The 20,655-nt window shown below is 37.4% G+C and overlaps 1 protein-coding gene and 1 long non-coding RNA gene across 6 annotated transcripts in view; one reads left to right on the forward strand and one right to left on the reverse strand.

Annotated features, from left to right (window-relative positions):
* The window catches only part of UGGT1 (UDP-glucose glycoprotein glucosyltransferase 1), a 41,508-nt gene that overhangs the window by 17,829 nt on the left and 3,024 nt on the right, over positions 1–20,655 (reverse strand). For 2 of the 4 annotated variants that reach the window (XM_062621766.1, XM_062621768.1), the window contains exons 1-21: positions 20,360–20,539; positions 19,475–19,587; positions 18,126–18,300; positions 16,730–16,826; positions 15,730–15,808; positions 15,427–15,527; positions 14,434–14,533; positions 13,296–13,356; positions 10,267–10,358; positions 9,486–9,636; positions 9,097–9,216; positions 7,921–8,006; positions 7,328–7,463; positions 6,253–6,384; positions 5,457–5,621; positions 5,108–5,228; positions 4,225–4,323; positions 2,879–2,902; positions 2,280–2,374; positions 1,426–1,632; positions 668–799 (exon numbers count right to left, since the gene is read on the reverse strand). In XM_062621766.1, the coding sequence (XP_062477750.1) occupies positions 668–799; positions 1,426–1,632; positions 2,280–2,374; positions 2,879–2,902; positions 4,225–4,323; positions 5,108–5,228; positions 5,457–5,621; positions 6,253–6,384; positions 7,328–7,463; positions 7,921–8,006; positions 9,097–9,216; positions 9,486–9,636; positions 10,267–10,358; positions 13,296–13,356; positions 14,434–14,533; positions 15,427–15,527; positions 15,730–15,808; positions 16,730–16,826; positions 18,126–18,300; positions 19,475–19,587; positions 20,360–20,524 (2,451 nt within the window). In that variant the 5' untranslated portion in view covers positions 20,525–20,539. Of the gene's footprint in view, positions 1–667; positions 800–1,425; positions 1,633–2,279; positions 2,375–2,878; positions 2,903–4,224; positions 4,324–5,107; positions 5,229–5,456; positions 5,622–6,252; positions 6,385–7,327; positions 7,464–7,920; positions 8,007–9,096; positions 9,217–9,485; positions 9,637–10,266; positions 10,359–13,295; positions 13,357–14,433; positions 14,534–15,426; positions 15,528–15,729; positions 15,809–16,729; positions 16,827–18,125; positions 18,301–19,474; positions 19,588–20,359; positions 20,540–20,655 lie in introns of those variants that run through there. The other 2 variants (XM_062621769.1, XM_062621767.1) reach the window with 2 other exon arrangements.
* On the forward strand, positions 6,307–20,451 carry LOC134165214 (uncharacterized). 2 transcript variants are annotated; one of them, XR_009965435.1, is made up of 5 exons: positions 6,307–6,447; positions 9,398–9,678; positions 11,541–11,659; positions 17,042–17,167; positions 20,320–20,451. It is a non-coding gene; the product is annotated as an uncharacterized LOC134165214 (long non-coding RNA). The 2 variants fall into 2 exon arrangements; XR_009965434.1 differs by lacking the exon at positions 20,320–20,451 and having other exon boundaries at positions 17,042–17,417.

The raw sequence follows: 20,655 nt of genomic DNA on the forward strand, positions 1-20,655 counted from the left end.
CTGCAAGACTCCAGCAAATCTTACTCCTCTAGCCTCCAGAACCTAAAAGCTACCTAGACAATTCCTGCTATTTTACTAATAAGAGAAAAAAAATACCACAACTCATCACTTGATTTTTTTTAACCCATTGAAGTATACAGTAACCACTGGAACTTAGGGTTTTTTTTTTCCCCTAACTAGGAAGCAGAATACAAAAGAAAGCTTAATGCTGTACACAGCTGGGTTTCATTACTTGCAGTGAAATACTATTGTAACACCATTTTCTTAATCTAAAGCTAAATCTATTGTAAAAAGAGCCAGTGGAAGGAGACAAGGGCACCTTGGTCAGGGCCAGAGACAGCAGTGTTTTGCCCAGTGAATTGTAGCAGCACAGTCTTTGAAATTTATCATCCCTTTCCACCCCTGGACTCAGTTTAATGCCAACATGAAAGCAACTCTGTTATTCAGAGAGCTAAATTTATGCAAAACACCAACAACTAACTGTACGCAGTACAAACAACAGGTCATGCAGGTCTGAATAAATCAAACTGGAAGCAGTCCTAAAGACTGATGAGACCTACAGAAGGCTCAGACACTCCATCTGATCCCTAGACCCTGTGGACCAAGGTCTGCTTCTTGCCCACATGTGCAACATCCATCTCCTTTACTGTCTGGTGATTGAGCTCACCCTTCCATTGCTGATCACAGCCCTCTGCCCTTTCTTCAGCTTTAGAACATCTCTGCAATATACAGCATGGGACAGAATAAAGTCCACCTTGGGAGATTCAAAGGCTTCTTTGAAAATATTGATATCCATACCCTGAAAGAAAAGAATATTTGACATTGAAATCAAAAGAAAGGTACAACTTTGCACAGTTTGTTTAAATGCACCCTGCTTGTTCCTGTTCACAAGCATCTTTATGTCTTGCTAAAATTTATCCCCAGTCCCTCTTCTTTGGCGTCTTATACCTTGTTCTTGCCTGCCACCTTGAAACGTTATCCCGACTTCTGACATGTATGGCCACAGCCCTAGTAATTGTTGCTGCTTAGACCAGTTGTTCCATTCTTCTGTTCTTAAGTGATTCTTGCCTCTTTTTAAACCTACTTGGAGAAATCTAAGGATTTTTCTAGCTTTTTAAAAGGATTATAGTTCTCTCTTAACCCCCCCAAGAAACACCTGGCTGACTCAAATTGATCCCTGAATCTGCATTTCTGTTTGCTTTTCAAAGTTACATAGGTTTGATATGTATGAGGATTTACTTTACTTTTAGATGGCCTGTTATGTTTAGGTAAGTCTGCCTTTCAGAACAAAAAAAGAGCAGCAGCAGCAAACCCAACAGTGTTACTTTCTTTTGTTGCTGCATCTTTTGCATATGAGCATACCACACTAAATCATTAGAACAAGTGAAGTACCATGCCTTTGTAATTGCCAACAAACATGCTTACCCCAACAGCAAATTCCAAGATGTCAGCTCCTGCCTCTAGTGCCTTTGCAGTTTCTTCTTTGGCCATTTTGGTGATGAAGTTCTTAGCATTATTTGATGTTTGTGTCTGTAGAGCTGCCCATATGGCTTTAGCGACAACAGTATTCTGGCTATTTGGATCATTACTAGGATTATTAATCATGCCAATTCGAACATTATTGCTGGATTTCTGTGTTTAACAAAACATGCATTAGGAAAGGTTTGGAGTTCAGGTGTAGTTTAAATGAGAAGACTATTACAATAAACACTATAGGAAAAGCTTTTGTATTTCTTAACCAGAAAACAAGATTCCAAATTAGGTAAATAACAGCACAAGGTTAAAAGGATGAGTGAACTAACTTAACATCAAGTATTTAATTTACCTGTAGGCACCAGTGTAATCTCCTGTAGATAATACTGTGTTACACAAGAGACCAGGGACCATGGCCACCGCTAAGAGGTCTGGCAAAACAGTGATTCGGGAGTGCTATCTATTTTTATAATTCAGTTACCTTCCCAGAACAAAAGAGGCAGGGAGCAATGCTCATGTTCATCTCCAAACCAAAACACAGACCTCTTCAATTTTGGACCATGGGCTTAAAAGAACAACTTTTCTTTGTTGTGTTATCATAGCGCCAAGAGGGGATTTTGTCCTAGTACGAGAAGGTCAGGGGTATCCCAGCCTCTACAGATAAAATGAGGCTGCAACTTAGAAATGCTGCAGGGAGAACCCATCTCCCCAGGGCATACAATAGGAAGAAGCACAACCTGTGCTTCAATCCTCTACCTACTGCTTTATTAGCACTGCTAACCTGTTCAAATGAAAACATCACCTACCTGATGTTTAATTGCATCATACAGTAATTGCCTTCCTGAAGGTTTATCAAAATCGCCAACAATCCAAAAAGTAACTGGTCTAACAAAGGAGTCATCTGCAATTTAAAACAGGGGTGGGAGAAATTTGAGGGTAAAGGGAAGGAAAGCTTCAGGTTTTCCTCATTTGGAGGAAAAATATGATGCACATGCAGAGATTTCAAAACAAGTAAGATTACACAGGAAAGCAGTGGATGAAGCTAAGCAATTACGTTTGGCAAGATAATAGTATTGGTATTACATTGGTTTCATTTGCCTCATTCAGAAAACCCACCTAGGACAGCATGCACCACTGTTTCTAAGCTCATAATTTTTTGTTTGCTACCTTTTTGATTTAGAAAAAATAAAGGAACCTATAAATAGAGATTCCAATTAGGGTACAACATTCTGCTTCTTTGTACTGAAGCTGTTAGTTCCCAAAATCAGTTTTGCATAGAGAAAAAAGTGCTGAAGCAAACATGCATTTAAACGCTTGCTTCACTTCCCGCTGGTTCTAAAGCCAGTGTTATAAAGGATCCAGAACATTCCCAGAACAACACATAAAATGCTAAAGCATGAGTTACCATAGATCTCCTTGGAAGACATTCCTGGTCAAAAAGCAGAAAGGAAAGGGGGAAAGGAGAGAAATATTAATAATGTGATAGTAATCCCAAAGTGCATCAAGAAGCTGCAGCACTGAACAGGACATAACTGAATCAACTAGAGTTGAAGTCCAGCAAGCAACGAGTTTGTACTAATTTTATTAGAATAATCTTTGATTTTTTTGTTCCCCTCAAGTAGATCAATGCTTTATTTACCAGTTCCATACCCTGAAGGTGGCATTCTGAACACCCTTTGCAAAACTGCCATGCTATGACAACTTGAATGTTACCCATTTATGTTCTCTTCCCTCTTTAAAAGCTGTCCAAATGGTGCTGTTTCAGTACTGTTGCTGAGCCAGCAGCATGTATAACTTTCCTATTTTTTTAGAAAATAAATGTGCTACGGAATTGCTGTAGTCAGATACCAGTTATTAAATATCTTAAGTGACCAAAGAGGCAGTGACCCAGAACTGTCAAGCCATGCAGACTTTCACATGAGAATGCAGGAGTGTAGGTTTAACTAATAACCTACAAAGGGAAAACAAGAAACTTGTTCAGATCAAAGTGACTGAACATGAACTGCAGGCAATCAGGAGACAGAAGGAGCAATGGGAACATCTAAGGCAGTGCATGCAGGTGGCAATGGCTGGAGACAGTACTGGTGAAACTTCTGAGAGTCTAGTAAAGACAGCAGGTAGGAACAAGAGAAATCGGTTCAAATGACAGCAGCTTATTTGTGATACCTAACTGAAATGGATACAGGGAAGGCCTGATTAAGTTCTGTATTATGTCTGTGCATGCATTTTGCACATTGAGAAGTACAGATGAGATTTAGCACAAGACTGTATAACTGCAGTAGAACAATGTTGTCATTGAAAACAAGCAGTACATGCACTGGAGCAAAAAAACTAGCACAGACCACATTGGGTGTTGTCATATAATGGGCAGTAACAATTTTCTTCTGAATCCATGTAACATTAAGTAATTTTGAGATATGGGATGGAGAGTTACAATCCCTTTTGTATTTTCTAGTCTGTGTCACTGCAGGATCAGAGCTTATGCTGCTGCATTTCTGGCAGTCATGTGCAATATAGCAAGAGCAGGTTGGGTAGGACTTCATTATTCATTGAAGGCTGGGCTGTGTTTAAAGCAGAGAACATTCTTGTTTCACCCTTATAAGAAAAAAATTAAATCTTTCTCTTTAACACTTGGATTGTGCCATTACCCACAGACCTGACCAAAGCTCAACATGTGTGTTGAGAACTGTACTCATGCTGGGAAACACACATAAAATTAGATTTAGGTTCATAATCCACTGCAGATGTTACCTTTCTTTGTTAAGTAGGTCATGCTGTTTGCAACAGCAGATGTCTTATCTTTGGAGTCCAATGTGGTAAATCGAGCAAAGTCATCTACATAAAAGTTACCTGAGGAAGAGAAAAAGTATTAGATGCCAAAGCAACTATTCCCTGTAAAATTAAAGAAAAATCACTACTATTACTTGAACATTAAGACCACATCCCATTTTGTTCCTTGCAATTTTGCTTTTTATGTTTCATTTCCACTGTTAAGCTGCAGAATATATTTCTGTTGTCTCATAGGTTACCTTTTTGTCTCCTAAGTTACATTAGCTACATGGCGTATTTGATATGCAGAATATGCAGAAGTCAATTGAAAGAATTGTTTAAGTCTCACTTAGTTGAAGTTAATTTATGTAAATAATATACATTTAAAGTCCACTGTGTTACTATTTTTCAAGCAGCTCAAAAAAAGTAATTTTAGAAGTGGTTTTGCTATGCTGTCAGTATTCTGCAGAGTCAAACCACCGGGTGTTAATACATTTAGACATGACAAATTCTAAATCTTAATTGCAAAGATGACTGTCAATCTCTGCTCAAAAGAAGGTTAGAAATAAGAACCAAGCTGTTGCTGTATACATCATATTACTGTACTTGGCTTTTACTAGCATTGCTAATTTCTCAGCCTCGTGAGTCATATTCCCCTAAAGGTTTATATAAAATCAAACCAAGATCCTGTTTTGATAAATCCGTAGACATTAATGTTGCTGTTGTACGTAACATCTCTCCTCACCCAGGGCTAGAACATCACTTGGGGTGTTGTTAATACTTTGCCACTAGAGCTTTCCATTGGGACAGCAGAAGTATTTAAATTGGATATATCAGGTTTAATGCAATTAAAAGCATCCCTTACTCATTCCTGTCAAATCTAGGTACTCTCTGTCAGACATTAAAATTCTTGAGTTAATTCTTGGAACAACATTAGGCTGGTTCATGATGTATTCAACCACATCTTGGTCATTAGATAATTCACCCTGAAGGAAGAAGAAAAAAAGCAGTATTAGTTATTTCACATGTTTATTTGCCTTAATAAGGTAAAACACACACACACCCCAAACAAATACCCACATCCACCAACAGAAACCCAAACCAAGAACTGACGCAAGTTAAGCTGTCTTATATAGTATTTATTCAGGGTCTTTTGAGTTAAGTTTTTCCCATTGTTGTTTCTCTCTAAAGTCAGAGCTCAGCTCTGCACCTACCAGGTACACAGCTCGCTGGAAGATGCTTGTCGTTTCCAGGATTTTGTGCATTGTCACAGTTTCCAGATCATCAGGATCCAGCTGATCTTTTTGAAAAGGCATTCCATTGAACAACACAACAGGGAGAGGACCTACACCCGTTTGCTCATAGTAACCTCTTGCTGCCTAAATACAGGGAAAGAAGTAGCTTTACCACATCAGCCCATTACCACAAGGGTTGACAACACCTGCTTGCAATATCCACAAGTCTATGCTAAAGACACTGAGATGTCCTTCTAACCTTCATATCATATTTAGAATACTAATTTTATGCAGTGTATAAGACATTTTCTGTATCTTATATGTACAAGATGGCCTTGTCTTTCGGAGTTTCAGAGGAAAAAAAAGTTACTTCATAATACAGTAGTGCAAAATATTCCATAAGCTCAGACTGTAAACAGATTAATTCCAATGAGCACTTTCTGGTAGTAACAAAAAAATGCACAACATAAAACCTGACTTTGCATATGGAAGCAAATACAGTTGTAATGTAAGACAGGGTAGAAGGTTTTCATTTTTTAAGAACGTTTCTACTCGGTTCTAGTGCTATACATACAGATTTTTAAAAATATGTATTACAGTATATAAAGCTTTGTGCTGAACATAATTACTGAAGTATTACTACAAGTCACTCAATGTAACAACGAAGCAGGTACATGGCTTGTAAGAGAACTGGATCAAGAAATTGTACATAACTGTATTTCTAAAACTGTTGAAGCAAAGAAAGTGAAAACCCCTCTAATTCCTGAATTCTTACCTTTCTGTTTTGATCATAGGCAGAATCAATTCCCAGAATGCTGTTGATTTCCACATAAGGATACTGTTTCTCAAGAACGCTAACCACATGCTCCACTTTGAGCTGATCTCCTGTTTTTACTTTGTTATATATCTGAAAGGGGGATACAAATACAAGTTTACAGCTGCAACTGTAAAGTGTCTGTCCTTATCAAAGGTAAGCTGACCTGCCATCTGTGTTCCAGTAATTATAAGGAGGCATTAAGAGCAAGACTGCAAAACATGTATTTGTGTTTATTAGCTGCAATAACAGCTCCTAAGTACTTGTAGTGCTTAGAATTATCTTGCTTTTACCTTGTTGTCATTCTAGTGAGATTGGAAGGAGGCAAATATAATGTATTTCCTTATGTAATAACTTGCATCTTTAATTAGAAAAGTTACTTGAGGGGAAAAGGTAGTGCTTAGGGAGGGAAAAAAGGCTCAAGTAAAGCACATCCAAAGAACTACCCTTCCCTTTCAGAACCCAAGACATATTTTTAAACAATATAACAGACCTCACATGTAAAGTAGGTAATTGGTTCCCTTTTGAAGGTACAAGATTTTACTTTGACTTACAAATACATACCAAGTCAAATGAGAATAAAAATAATTTTCTTAAGGTCACCATCAGTTTAAAGTTACAGTATGCCCCAGATTGCTGATTTGTACAACAGTGTCAAACCACAAGCAAAATTGCATTTACTTAGCACATAGATTATGCTTTGATGTGGCAAAAGTATGCAGCAGGAACTGTTCAAAACAAATTATAATATTGAAGGGATAGAGCGGTTCAGAACTGACTGGCAGAATGAGCAAAGAAGCAGGATCAGAAAAATGTGCGTAAGTGTTAAGTGTCACATTATACCTACTCTTGCTTGTTAAACTTAGGTCAGAAGCGCTTCACAGAGCAGCATGTGTTGTGTGGTACTAGTGTTCAGAGGTACTCTGAATGCTAACAGTCAGAATTTCTTCCCTTATCTACATATTGGCACATTAACATAGTCTCACGTACACAGAAAATGTTAACATGTTAGTGTCCATTTTAAATGAATACTTACAGACATGACAGTCTGGAAAGCGTAATTATTGTCCATTTCTTGGGCCACATAATTGTATGTCCTAAGGAGGGCAACACCTGGATCCTGAAGTGCATCAACATCCTCTGAGTCATTAACCACAAAGACTAGTCCTATCCTGCAATCAAACAAATCCCCAGATCATTAAGCTATTATACTAATAAATCATCGATTCTGCATACAACTGTCAGCTGTGATCAGCATCTTAGATAAAGGATTTTTCTAGAATAGACTGATAAGATTTCAAGCACGGAGGCCAGCAGTCAAACTTAGGACATACAATCTCTAACAGTGAGTCCCATCAGAGTCTTGCGTTTCATCTCTCTTTCATCTAATGTACTTGCTTTTAGGGTTTTTTTGACTGTTAAAGAAACTGAACTCTGTTTTGCAAATAGCAAAAGTTATATTAAAAAAGAAAATGAAATAAGAACCAATACTTAGTAAATGCACTCCCCCACCACCAATACAAAACATGGAACTTTTCTACAGTGCTCTAGCAATGAGAATTTTACATTTGAAAACATCAGAAAAATAAAAGTCATGTAAAAAAATTCCAGTTAAAACACAGCAGTTACCTCAGTGGGATGTGGTTACTGAAGAACATCTCTGCCACATTCAGTAATTCTGCAGTCGTCTCATGAACAGGATCTACTATCAGCACCTGCGTACAAATTGCAAGTGAAAAGTCTCTATTCCCTTAAGAAGTTTTTGATTAGAGATAGCTTCATTCACGTTTCAGCGCAGAATTATCATCAGTCCTACTTAGATGAGGCCTTAATAGCTTCTTCTGAAGTCTTTAGGTCCATTATCTAAAATACCCAGTCTAAACCACTCCTTTAACTAGAAAAGATCAGACTTCTTATGTACTTTGTATCTTTACCCCAAGTATATGCTAGCATCGAAGTTTCTGCCTCTGTGAGTACACAAATCCACCCTTAATTAATGCAGTCTTCATGATGTGCATGGGAGATAATCTGTTGGAGTTGAGGAACACAGCACTGCTTTGCTCAGCCCCCTGGAGAGCTGATGCTGCTAAGACATGCTCAAAGCAAGCCCAAAGCCAGGGAGAACCAGGCCATTCAGAATAAATTTAGGGCCCTTTATTCATGCCAAGTGTTGTCTTTTCACTTAATTTCAATGTTAGAAGTACTAAACTCCAGAGAAAAAGATAACGTATTAATACTGGCAGTTTGAGGTGATTCGGGTCCCTGTTTGCCACTAATCACAGGAGTCCTTTTTAATATAGGGCCACATGACATGAATTACAGTACATAATTTACAAAGTCCTTATTAGATCTAATTTTAAGCAGTTTACCTAGAGACTAAAAGGACACCTAGGATTAAACTGAGGGCCGTTGACCATCTTTTAAAGTCTTGGTGCAAGAATGCTTTCCCACTGAAGTACCTGAAGTTGGTCTTGACCCTGTCTGGAAGCTACTAATTACCAAATTTGAGGATTCAGGTACTACCACAAAGTTGAAATGCATTCTCACTCAGTAGATGATAGTTTTTTCCACTGATGAAGCAGTTTTTGGCAGCTAATAGATGACAAAATCATGCTCAGTAATCTCTGAATCTCAGCCACAACTTACTAGTACAAGTAGAACAAAACCTGTTAGAGAAACTACCCATCTCAAGATATTTAAGTGACAGGGAATGCAGCATATATGTAGTAGGTGAGTTGCAAAAGCTAATGTCCCTGCTGTTGAAAAAACAACACACATTTCGTTTCTAGTGAGGTTACTACTTACGAAATTATGGAAGTTTTTTCTGATTTGTCTGATCACTCCTGGAAATGTGGGACGCAGCAGTTCTTGCACATTGGAAGGCCAGGAATTATACCGACTGTCAACTTCCAGATTGTTGATCCACTGAGGAAAAAATACAGGCATTTAAATGACTGACAGTCCTCCTGCTGATACATATATATATATATATATGTGCTGAAAATATCCTGCTGCTATTTTCAAATCAGACACTATATTGAGATCTGTATGAATAAAATGTTAAGCTTTTTAAAGAGCTAATTATATCTTTCTTTCTTTACTGCAGTTTCAGAGCTGATGGTGAGATAAGATCCCAAGTTCCCATGAACAGCCCAACAACACATAAAATCTCTCTTCTAAAAAGCCATACGCACTGAAATAGCAGAGCTTCTGATGTCCACAGCATAATCAGAATCTGATGGCTGGATGTTCAACTTCAGAACATTGTGCAGGGAAAGCCCCTCAATTCCTAAGCTGTGTAGGCCTTCCATAACACGGGCTTCATTGCGCAGCACATCAATCAAGCTGGAAGGAAAAGAGAAATCATTGATGAATTTTAAAGACAAGGTAAATAACTTGCTCTTACCCTAAGGGGTAATGTCTGTGCATTACTTCTTATTTCTTCCTATTTCTAACTGTCCTAAGAAGCTTGAACTAACTTAAACATATTCAATTACATTGTAATTCTAGGGAAAACTACATGAAATAATTAAAGCATGATATACATATGTATTTCAATTCCATATTATTGGAGCAAATTTTAACCAGGAGGGTGGGTTTCAGATGAAGAATTTACAATGGTTTATCCTTTGAGAATCAGTCTGCTATCTTCAGAATAAAACCTGTGTGGTGACTGTCTTTAGAGACCAGAATCTTGCTATTCAGAGCACAGATAAAAAGGATAGTACAAAGGTGACCTCGCATTCCGGTCTTCAAGGGTATTCCAGTTTTCATCAGGATCTTTGTTAGAAATGCACTTGCATAAGAGAAGGAACCATGATTGGCTTTTTTCAGTACTTAACCTTTAAACCTAGTCTAGATACAGACTTCATGAAGAAGGTTCAAAATTCTCTAAATGACCTTACCATCCATGTACAAGCAGGATGCAAGCTGCTAAATAGGATAAAATTATTCTGAAAAATGTAACATTCCTACCTAAATATGTCCTGAGTGTCTAAATCAATAAGCAGTCCATTGATGAACAAGGCAGAATCTCCTGGTTGCAATCCTAATGTTCCTTTGAAATACTGAAAGAAAGTAGACAATCATTAGAAGAATGCTCTGCACAGAAAAATCATTACTAGAGTGTTTAATGTGCTGAATTGTGGATTATATCTCCCTTATAGCATTACAAATTGCATCCCATTGCTTCTCAACTGCAGTCTTGCCTGACTTTGTGCACACACCTGTACCAGATGAAAAAACAACTGAAACTATTTAGTGCATAGATACTTAAATCAGTTGTTTCTTTCTACATGATTCAGCAGTGCACTGGGAAGTCCCTGAGTTGACTTTTTAAATATACTCAGATGAAATAATTAAAAATAATTGTCTTAGCTCTTTAACATGCAGTTTTGGGCAGAACAGACATAAACAGCTGGATATTGCATGGTACTCTCTAGTAGAACTACTGTGTTTAAGGTACCAGTTAAGTCCTGATCTAGTGGGTATGTCGTCAAGTACAGGAGCTGCCATTGTAGTCTGACCTCCCCAAAACCAGGAAGTACACCAGTGGAAAAAGCTTTACCAATATTTTGGAATTTCTGTCAGGTACCTCTAAGCAATACCCCATTTGAATGGGTAGTTGTCCCTGAATTGAGGCACCATCACAGAGAACACCTGGGAGAGGTGAATAAAACACAGTCCTCCTGGAACAGATTTCCCAACTCTAGCATGTTTAAAACCTGAAAAACGGCACTGCTTTCTTCAGTAGCTCTTGTCTTGCAGTACCAGTTACAAAATACTATGAAGAGGCACTATGAACGCTGGAGGAGAAATATAGTATTTGTACACTGAAAAACACTAATATCATGAGGAATGCGAGCAAAGCAAACAGAGGAATAGTTGAAGTACCAACAACAGGAAAGCAGCATCTAATTGGGAAGAATTTATGTATTTTATTAAATAAAGACTCCCAGAGAAGAGCTGAGTACATGCAGTATTATCCACAAAAAGATACAATTTATAGTAAACTAACTTACTAATAGCAGTAAACTTCACTATCAAATAATATCCCCACAAACTGAGTCATGCAAAGAATAGCCTTAAAGGGCAGGGTTAGATCTAGCCAGATCTGGATCTAAACCTTGAGTAAAAATGAATCCACAGAATCATGGATTTACCTGCGGACCAGTGTGATCTAACATGTAACAGAAAAGCCACCAGGTAGCTTTCATTTGCACTTACATTCTATACCTTGTCCCTTCCAGGACCACACTGGACAACAGTGTCAAATTGCATCCCTTCTTTTCTGATTTTATCCCTATTGAACAACAAGGAATTTCTCTTTGAGAACAGGAATCTCCATGGACTTGTAAGTAGATGTCAGGTACCTTGGCATTTACTACTAGACTAGCCAAATATCATTTATTAGATAAAGACATAAGTGTGTACTTAATATACTTCGTATTTTTCCTATTAATACCAAGCGAGACTGAAATGTGCGAATAGATCAGCATACATCATACAGTAAAAGCTGTTGTTTGGCTTTGTTTTCATTGCCATTTTAAACTTGCATTTTGCACTCTATCCATACTGCACTACCAGGGGTATTTTAACTGTACAAAATGCTGTACAAAAGTCTGTAGAAAATTCCCAACCGGCTACTTTTTTATTTGCCAGTGCTTTGCTGATGCCAAGTACACAGCAGAGCTGTTGAAACATTTTTCTGCAACACCAGAGCCTACTCAATGACCTCGGGGTCCTTCACAGGCCCATTTTTTTGTGTTCCTGTTTCAAAGCACATGTACACTTACGTGGGTAGCTGCTAAATTTTATTACTTCACTAGTTTCACTCTCAAAGCATTGGAACCATTTTCTTGCACAAAATATAAATCATTCTAAGCCATGGCAGAAGGGTTCAAGTTTATTTTGTGACTTATACGTAAACACCAGTGAATTTAGGAATCTAAGCACCATCTCAAATTGGGCAATGAGAACTACATTTCTTCTACATTCCCAGAACTGTAAGAAAATGCTTAATAGATCTGCTTTTTAAATAGCTTTCTGACAAGCTACATTCCATCTAGCTCAGACATTTTAAAATAATCTAAAAATATAATTACATTTTTGACTCTAACAACTTCCACCAAAAAGCACTCACACTTCTAGTATCTAGGTGCTTTGGAGAAGTCCAGAATACAATCCAAACCTAACTTGAAGCCAACCTCTTTTTAACTGTTACCCTGGACAAGTAGTGCTTATGGCATTCAGACTTGACACATCTGCTGCACCACTCAAATAAGAACTAGGTCAGAGACTGAAAGAAGGCCACCCAGCAGGCACAGTTCTGCAAGAAACATACTGTCTTTATAAAAGCTTGCTGGCAAGTCATCACTACAAACATGTAACTTGGAAACAAAGACTGATGTGACACACACATCACAATTTCTACTGCTTCATTTTCACCCAGTCCCATCCTGCAGATCACATTAAGACACTCTGCATGGAAATCCTAAGAACACGTGCACTGTATGTTTTCTTTTTCCTCCAGGGTTAACAACATAGTACTTTAATTGTATTGAAAGTTAATTTTATAAAGATAAATAAATGCAGGTACCACATTCTTAATCCGGATACAGAACAGAAGGTCACTTTCATACACATGAACAAATGCTTGCCAAATAGCTATCAGAACACTTGACTACTGTGAACAGCCGTTGTAGGGGCAGCTCTGCAAACAAAACCCCGTATCACCATTCCCCAATACAGTCATCTCACTCAAAGAATTTATGACAATATATTCATATTTGAGCATACAAGCTAATTTGTGTTCCTAATCCATGTCTGAAAATCCACCACTTTTTTAATTCCTAGATGCACACTATGACACAGGTGTGTGTGAAAATACCAACTCAATTTTTTGAGCAAAATGTAAACCTTTAAATAGAATCATTATTTTCAAAGTTTGAATTTATACTAAAACATAAGCGCAAAAGCACTATGTTACTTTCTGGAAGCATTACCTTTTGGTTCTCTTCAATTTCTGCTCTGAGTTCCGAAGAAACAACTGTTTTCGTTATGGCTCTACATAAATAAAAACATCACATTGTGAATCATCTAATGGATAAATACCTACTTATCCTACTTTTTGTACCTCATCTGTGAATATATTTAGTCTCCTAGTATAAAGACCTGCATTCACTTGCACTTTGTGGTACCATTAAACAGTAGGATGCACTGTTTTTCCTTACACTTTATAATTCAACAGAACATAAAAATGAGAACCACATGCCAAGTGCCAGTATCTAATTTCATATTAACTATAATAAAAGCAGGCAGCTGCCAGAAAGGTGGAGGTGGAGGCTGGCAGCAGAAAATAGGGGGATTTCACTCCTCATGGTGGGTTCCCATTCCTTTCCTTACATTATTGTGTCTAGTAATTGCATCATCACAGAACAGGCACGTACAGCTCACATACATGACTGAAAACACAATGAGACTGCAGTGCCTACTTCAAGAAGATATAAATAGGACAAATCTTAACATCAGTTAGTGGGAAATCAGAATTCAGCTTCTTTGTATTTTCAGGTGTATCTCCACCTACTCAAATAGGAAGAGCTCCTATAATAACATCTTCACAGCCCAGGTCATCTCATTTATCAGAAGAAATATATTTCTAGAGTGGTTGGGCAGGCCAGATTATGACTGAATTTCTTGAAATGAATTTGAATATGCTCAAGACATGGACAAAGTGCAAAAACAGTGGGATTGCACATAAGTCTCTGCCATGAGATTGACTGGGCGTTTTGGCAGAGTAGATCCAGAAGAAGACTGGGATCTAGTGAATGGATAAACCTTAAAGCCACCAAACAGAAAACCTATCCAATAAATTCTTGAGGACTTGACGCAAAATGTTCAGAAGCATTTCACAACAAAATACCATGGATAATTCTGTAAATTTTCCGCCTGTCCACATCAACTGCCATCCAAGAAAAACACTGCAAGAGATCCTCTTTGTAACCCTAGGCTGAAGAACTTCTCTACCCAAACATTCCCCAGTGTTTGCTTCCAGTCAAATGGAAACTTGGACATTAACCCCATGCTGCCTGTCTCAGGAAAAAGATAGTAAGAAAACTTCCTAGAACTCATAATTAAAGTTACCTGGCCATAGTAGGAAAGTTCTGACTCAGGTCTTTCATGACCATCAAAGCATCCACAGGGGGAGCAGTCAAAATGCGAGCAGCACTTTGAAAACTTAAATCTACAAGTGAAAGAAAACAGAAGTTGAGAACTGTAAACTGAAAACAAGGCAGTGCAGTCATCTTCACTTTAGCTTTTGACTGGTTTTGCTTATTTGTTACCTATGAAAATTTGTTTTCTAGCTGCACCTTTAGATACTTTAAAAAAAACAACAAACATCTTCTTCCTTTATTCAATTTATATTTGTTGCCTTGAAGTAAGTAACACTTTCAAATGTATCCTGTCCACAGGTTGCTGCAAAGAGTCCAGACCACCACCTTTTTGTTTTGGCTGAGGAGGGAGGATCTGCCCTTCAGAAGGAGTCTGGGTACTTGTTAGAAGCTAGAAATCTACAAGCTAGAAATACAAACAGCCATCTGTTGGATATAAGTAGATTCTTTGTGACTATAACGTATGCTCAGCATTTCAGTTACTCTTTTTTTCCAGAGGACAAAAAGCTTTTCCACAGGCCTCTACAGATGATTCCCAGGAAAACAGGCCAGAGTTGTGTATATGCAGATGCTTTTGAAATACGGTTTTTCTTTGGTGTTGAGAAATCTCAGCTTTCCACACCAAGCATGTGACCATGGAAAGAAACTTTGCATTTCCTTTGCTTTTCTGCATTTAGCAGATCATACAGAATGGTCAGTTTAAGAGCAGGTGGCTTACTGTACTTCACAGTATAGAAAGCAAACCTCATTTCAGAAGTCCTGTGAAACAATCTTTTCTAAAAGCTATCTCAACAGGAGATTACAAAGGTACTTTTGAAAATCCAGAATTTTCCAATGCAGGAATTTTCAGTCAAGCTCTCTCAACTGTATGCAGCCACTAGCAACCTCATCTGTGTAGTACACAAGAAGATAAGTTTACGTTAAGGTTTTTCCAATACAACAGTGAAACCCTCATACAGATTACCTTGTAGCTGCCATACTTTCAAAGGTGCCATTTCATTGGTACTTTCCACGAGGTGTTTTCTAAGCTCTTTCAGCTCTTCTGTCAAGTCAGGATACAACTGCCTAAAAGGGTATGAGGGTAAAACAATTTCTTGGGTTTCCTAAAAGCGAGTCTGCTGCTAATTTTAAGAAACTAACATATGGAAAAGTATGCTGCTTATATCAGTGAATAACTCAGGCATTTAAAAAACAATAAGGAGCAAAAAACATCAGCATCTCTACATGTTTTCTGATATGACAGAGATCAACAACTTAGAAGTTCTACCTTAGTTTTCCAAACAGAAATCCTTGCACTTCATCGACAGGGTCATTTTCACCTATTACTGTAGCATTCACATCTGTGCCTGTAAACACATAAGATAACACTATTGTTACCAAGCTGTTCAGAAACAGTTCTTGCACTCATTTTGATTAGTTTAACAAAAATACACTGCAGAAACCAAAAAGAAGGAAAGGCCAAGTTTCAGATTTAACTTTTAAACCTTATTGAAGAGACATTACCTTTACAAATGAACATAGTAACAGCTGAAATGAAACAAAGTTGGATTATTGAGAAGAAAAAGCTTAAGATAAGTGGGTATCTCAGAGAGCTAAGCATTTCAGAGGAATTCACTAGGACCTAGAAGCTTTCAGGACATGACATGCAGAGCAACTGCTAAACTTCAGTTGTGATCACAGCTCTGATTTTAGCTCCAAAAACCATGATAAAATAGTAACATCTGAGTGAAGTCCAATTCTGGGTTTAAACATCAAAAAGAAATCTGTGCAAGACTCACACGATCTTCTAATTAGCTGGACAGAAGCCAACTCCAATCTAGATGTTTTATGCTAAAGTCTGACTCAAGATCCTGACCTTTTGATGAGTGTTTGCTCCTGGGCAAGCCAAAACAGTCATCAATAAAAGACTGCACAGTCAGAACATTCACAGAATCAGACAGGAGCTGGAGGAGAGCCTGTCCTTGTTCCAGCTGGGATAGAGTTAATTTTCTTCCTAGTAGCTGGAACAGTGTTGTATTTTGGATTTAGTATAACAATAGTGCTGAGAAAACACTGATGTTCTAGTTGTCAAGTATTGTTTATTCCTTCTGCTCCTCGTTATTATTATCGTATTTTACTTTTATTTCAATTATTAAACTGTTCTCATTGCAACCCAGAGGTCTTTACCTTTTTTTTTTCAGGTAAACAGTTATTCATGTAAAAACCATACAAAATTATCTTTGAAAAATTAAGATGTTCACATTAACATACTTAAAGTAATAATTCACCTTTCACCTGTGTATCATCCTTGGCCTTATATTCTGTACTTTTAATAGCCAGTTCCACACCATACCCAGAGAGGTAGACTTTTTCTTTACTGGGATTCTGTAACGAAAAGCAAACAGTACAGTATTGCCACTCTTTGGTTTGATGCACAAATGAAAGGCTGCCATTGCCCAAAGGTAAGAAAGCTCTAGGTGGTATACATTTCAGACATAACTGGTAATAGAGAAGTGAGGAAAACACAATGAATGATTCTGTAGTATATATTGTAATATTATATTTCCTGCTGTATTTCAATAGAATTTTTTTAATTTCAGTGAGCAAAGATACCTCGTGGACAAGAAAACCACTGAAAACCACAAAGTAAAGAGGAACACAAAACGATGTTTTCAGGATTCAGCATAAGCCAAATAGGACAGGACAGACTCACATCATCAAATCAAGTAAGAGGAGGAAAAGGAACTTCAGCTGTGAAGTTCAGAAATGAAACATTCATTACAAAAAAGTAATAAGTCAGCGACTCAACAGAGATGTATAATTAGGTCTGTTTTTACTGGGAAAAAATGTGATGACTTCTTAGAAGTATTCTGAAGTATACAGGAGTCCCGCAACTGTATACAGATCTCTTGTGCAGTACACTTAATTTTGAATGTAAGTACTCCATCCAACACTGATAAACAAATACCTTTTTAAAAGTAAGTGGCATATGCAAGAATATGACTTTATTAATAATAAAGTGCAAAGATCATTAAAAGTGAATCAGCTAATGCTTTTTTTGCATTGAAGTCTTGCTACTAACTAGCTGCTATACTGCAGGTTTTAGCAGTATTAAACAATGTGTAGGAAAAAAGTCAAATTTCTCAGAGCTTTTGAAATGTAGCTTTAAACACTAATCCAGTGGTAATGGGCAATTTAGGGGAGGGGGGTGGAAATCAGGACAAAATGCATTAGGACTGGTAAGCAGTTCTGTATTATTACAGAACCATCTGCTGTGGAAATAGCACCTTTATTTGAAAGCGTTCAGGTTAATCTTTGCTTTTCAGATCAAGTAGCTAAGTGGCCTGCCTGTGGAAAGATCTGATTGTTTCCTGTAATCTAATATAGGTGAAGCAAAGATTTTTTAGATTAAAGCCTATAATTAATCTGGAGTTTAACTCTGCATTTGTAAAATCAAATGATCCTCCTATTTAAAAAAGCAGGAGGTTTAAAATATTATGTATTCCTCAGGTACATGCAATAGAAAACAAACTTTTGAGTACTCCAAATAAACATCAAGCAGCAACACATTATGCAAATGTCAGTTTAAAGGGAACAAAGTTGGCCAGTTTTCTTTTCATAAAACCCAGGTCAGTTGCTTTTTCCATGTCAAATACCTCTGTAACAACACACAAATATACTTACAGCAATATAGTGTCTGAGGACATAAGTGATTTCCCCTGCCTCAGCCTTTAAAACAAGCTTCTTGTGGTTTCTGTAGAACTCCTCTGAGCCAATCTCAGCATAAAGTATGACGACAGGACTCTCAGGGTTTGACACTGGGTACTTGTGATCACCTTTGAACAAAAATGGCTTTGGCCTAAGAATAAACATTGGAGATTAGCACACTGTACTTCACAGCATTTCTTCACTCAGCGCAAGAAGCAAAATCTCTTTTTTTCATGTTGAATCACTGTTCATGTCTTCACTGAATACTTACATCAAGCTATTCATACATATCATCAAGGTTGGCAGCACTCAATGCATGTTGATAAAGCTTGTTTAAAAATGGACATATGAAAATGAAGCAAGTAGCAAGGTGCTGTTTTGAACCTAACATGATCCTTATTTTAAAAACTGACCACTTCCCTTAAACTTCCAGTTAACTTCTGTGCCCCAAGTGCTCAATCATAAATTCTGTATAAAAAAGTAAAAGGCTAACAGAGCAAACATTCCAGGAACTCAAACTGGAGCAACAACCCTGTCCTTGGTTAATATACAAACAAAAAACTGAATGAGAAGACTCTTTTCAACGTGGGTATTTAAATTTTGTCTAAGACAAAATGAAGTATTTAAAATATTCCCAGTGAGTCAACAGAACAGCATGTGAGCTATCGATGTCTACACATTGAGCAGAAACCCCTTATGCTTACAAAACCCAAAACTACCAGAATTACTATGGAGACAAACTGAAATTTAAGGGTTTGAGTTTGGCTGGGTTTTGTTTTGTTGGTTTTGTTTTATTCTAAAGAGGTTATTACATTTTACAGTTTCTTGTTGTTACTAAAAGTTAAAGTGAAGTTCTGTCCTTGTAAAGAAATCTGATCTTGTATTACATCATGTGGTAATAGTTTTCTTTGTCAATGCTGAGAAGATTGTACAGAGAAAAATACTGTGCATGTTTCAAGCCATTCATGAAACCATCTCTGTTATATTAACCATCATTTTAATATGTAGCCGAGCTCTTTCTAGTCACCCGACATACTAAAGGCTTTTCATATTCCTGAGAACTCCTAATGTACTTCAGCAAATGGTTTCCCGCTTTTCCTGTGCGCATTCCTCTTCCTAGCATAATATCAGAGCAAGTGATATGAAAACAATCATTCCAATCTGGATTAATAAGAAATAAGAGACTGCCACTTGTGTGCAAGCAGTGGACAGTATAAAGCAGCACTGAACAATGTAGAAACAATTAGTTTATTCTATCTCTTTACAGCAGTAAGTCTAACTAGGTTAAATTTTAAGCGCTAATCCAGTGATGCAAAAGCAAATACCTTTCTGAAGCTCCCTGTAAAAGGTTTCCAAGCAACTCAAATTCACATGTCTTATCCCCATGCACAGCAAAAAACAGGGTACAGCCCTTTGGCGGAGGTTCATCTGCTGCTATCTGTATGAAAATATTTGTGATAGAGTAGGTTAAATGTCTGCCTTTAGAACAAGCAAAAATGATAACAGCATAGCTCTCTGTACTGTCAGACTTCTTTGATTTCCTAAAGCCTAAACTAGTACTTCTTTGCTATTTATTACATCGTTTAAATGCAAGGTAGAAATTGCAAAATTGAGAGTTAAGTATTATTATAAATATTTCTGCAGACTATTACTATTAACTGTACTATTGATTCCAGGTACAAAAAGCAAGGCTTGCAATTGTAGGGTGTTTGATTGAGGTCTCTTTTGCATTACACATCAGAAACCTCTGTATTTGTTAAACATCAAATGACAAAATGATTCCAGATGACAAAAGGAAGAGGTCTTCTAGAATTACCTAAATAAAGCACATTATAATGTGACATAGTTTGCAATGAGTTTGAGAAAGAACAAAGTACAACTTATGTAAACATTAGAGCTATATATTTGTGGGTTACTACCTTCAACTAAGTACAACTGAATAACAGGGAAAGCAGCAGCAGCATCACAGGTTTCAACAAAGCAGCTCATACAAATCTTCACACAATTGTTAGTGCAGTGGGCATCAACGATACGAAGATATGTTGAAATCCCAGTTCTTCTGTCTACTCTACACAGATGGACTCAAATTTGGCACTCACTGAAATTAGCAGATACGTCTGTTACGCTATCAAATGTCTCCTTACACAGCTTGTTCCTTCCTGGGCTTTAGGTAATGCTGTATAAATCATTTGAGGTTTTCATGTACTAACCTGTTGAAAAGCTTGAACGGTTGCAGAATAAGACCGTAAAGCCAAGGAAAACTTCAACAAGTTCTGCTGCAAAGGTGACAGACTGTGGCAGGCTGCTTTCAGCATTTCATGGTAAGAAGTATAATCTGCAAAGTCAGAGTACAAGCAGTTTTCTTTCCATACCATATTCGTATCAAAGAGGGGCTTTTTATCCTAATTTTGATTACTAATTGTGAATCCTAATTGTGATTTATACTAACAGAAGCCCATGACATTAATTGTAAACATGCACATGTCCATTCCTCCTCAATTTTCAT

Source organism: Pezoporus occidentalis, unplaced genomic scaffold (genome assembly GCF_034315485.1).
Source record: "Pezoporus occidentalis ecotype Australia unplaced genomic scaffold, CSIRO_AGI_Poc_V1 ctg233, whole genome shotgun sequence".
In the NCBI taxonomy this organism is placed as follows: Eukaryota; Metazoa; Chordata; class Aves; order Psittaciformes; family Psittacidae; genus Pezoporus; species Pezoporus occidentalis.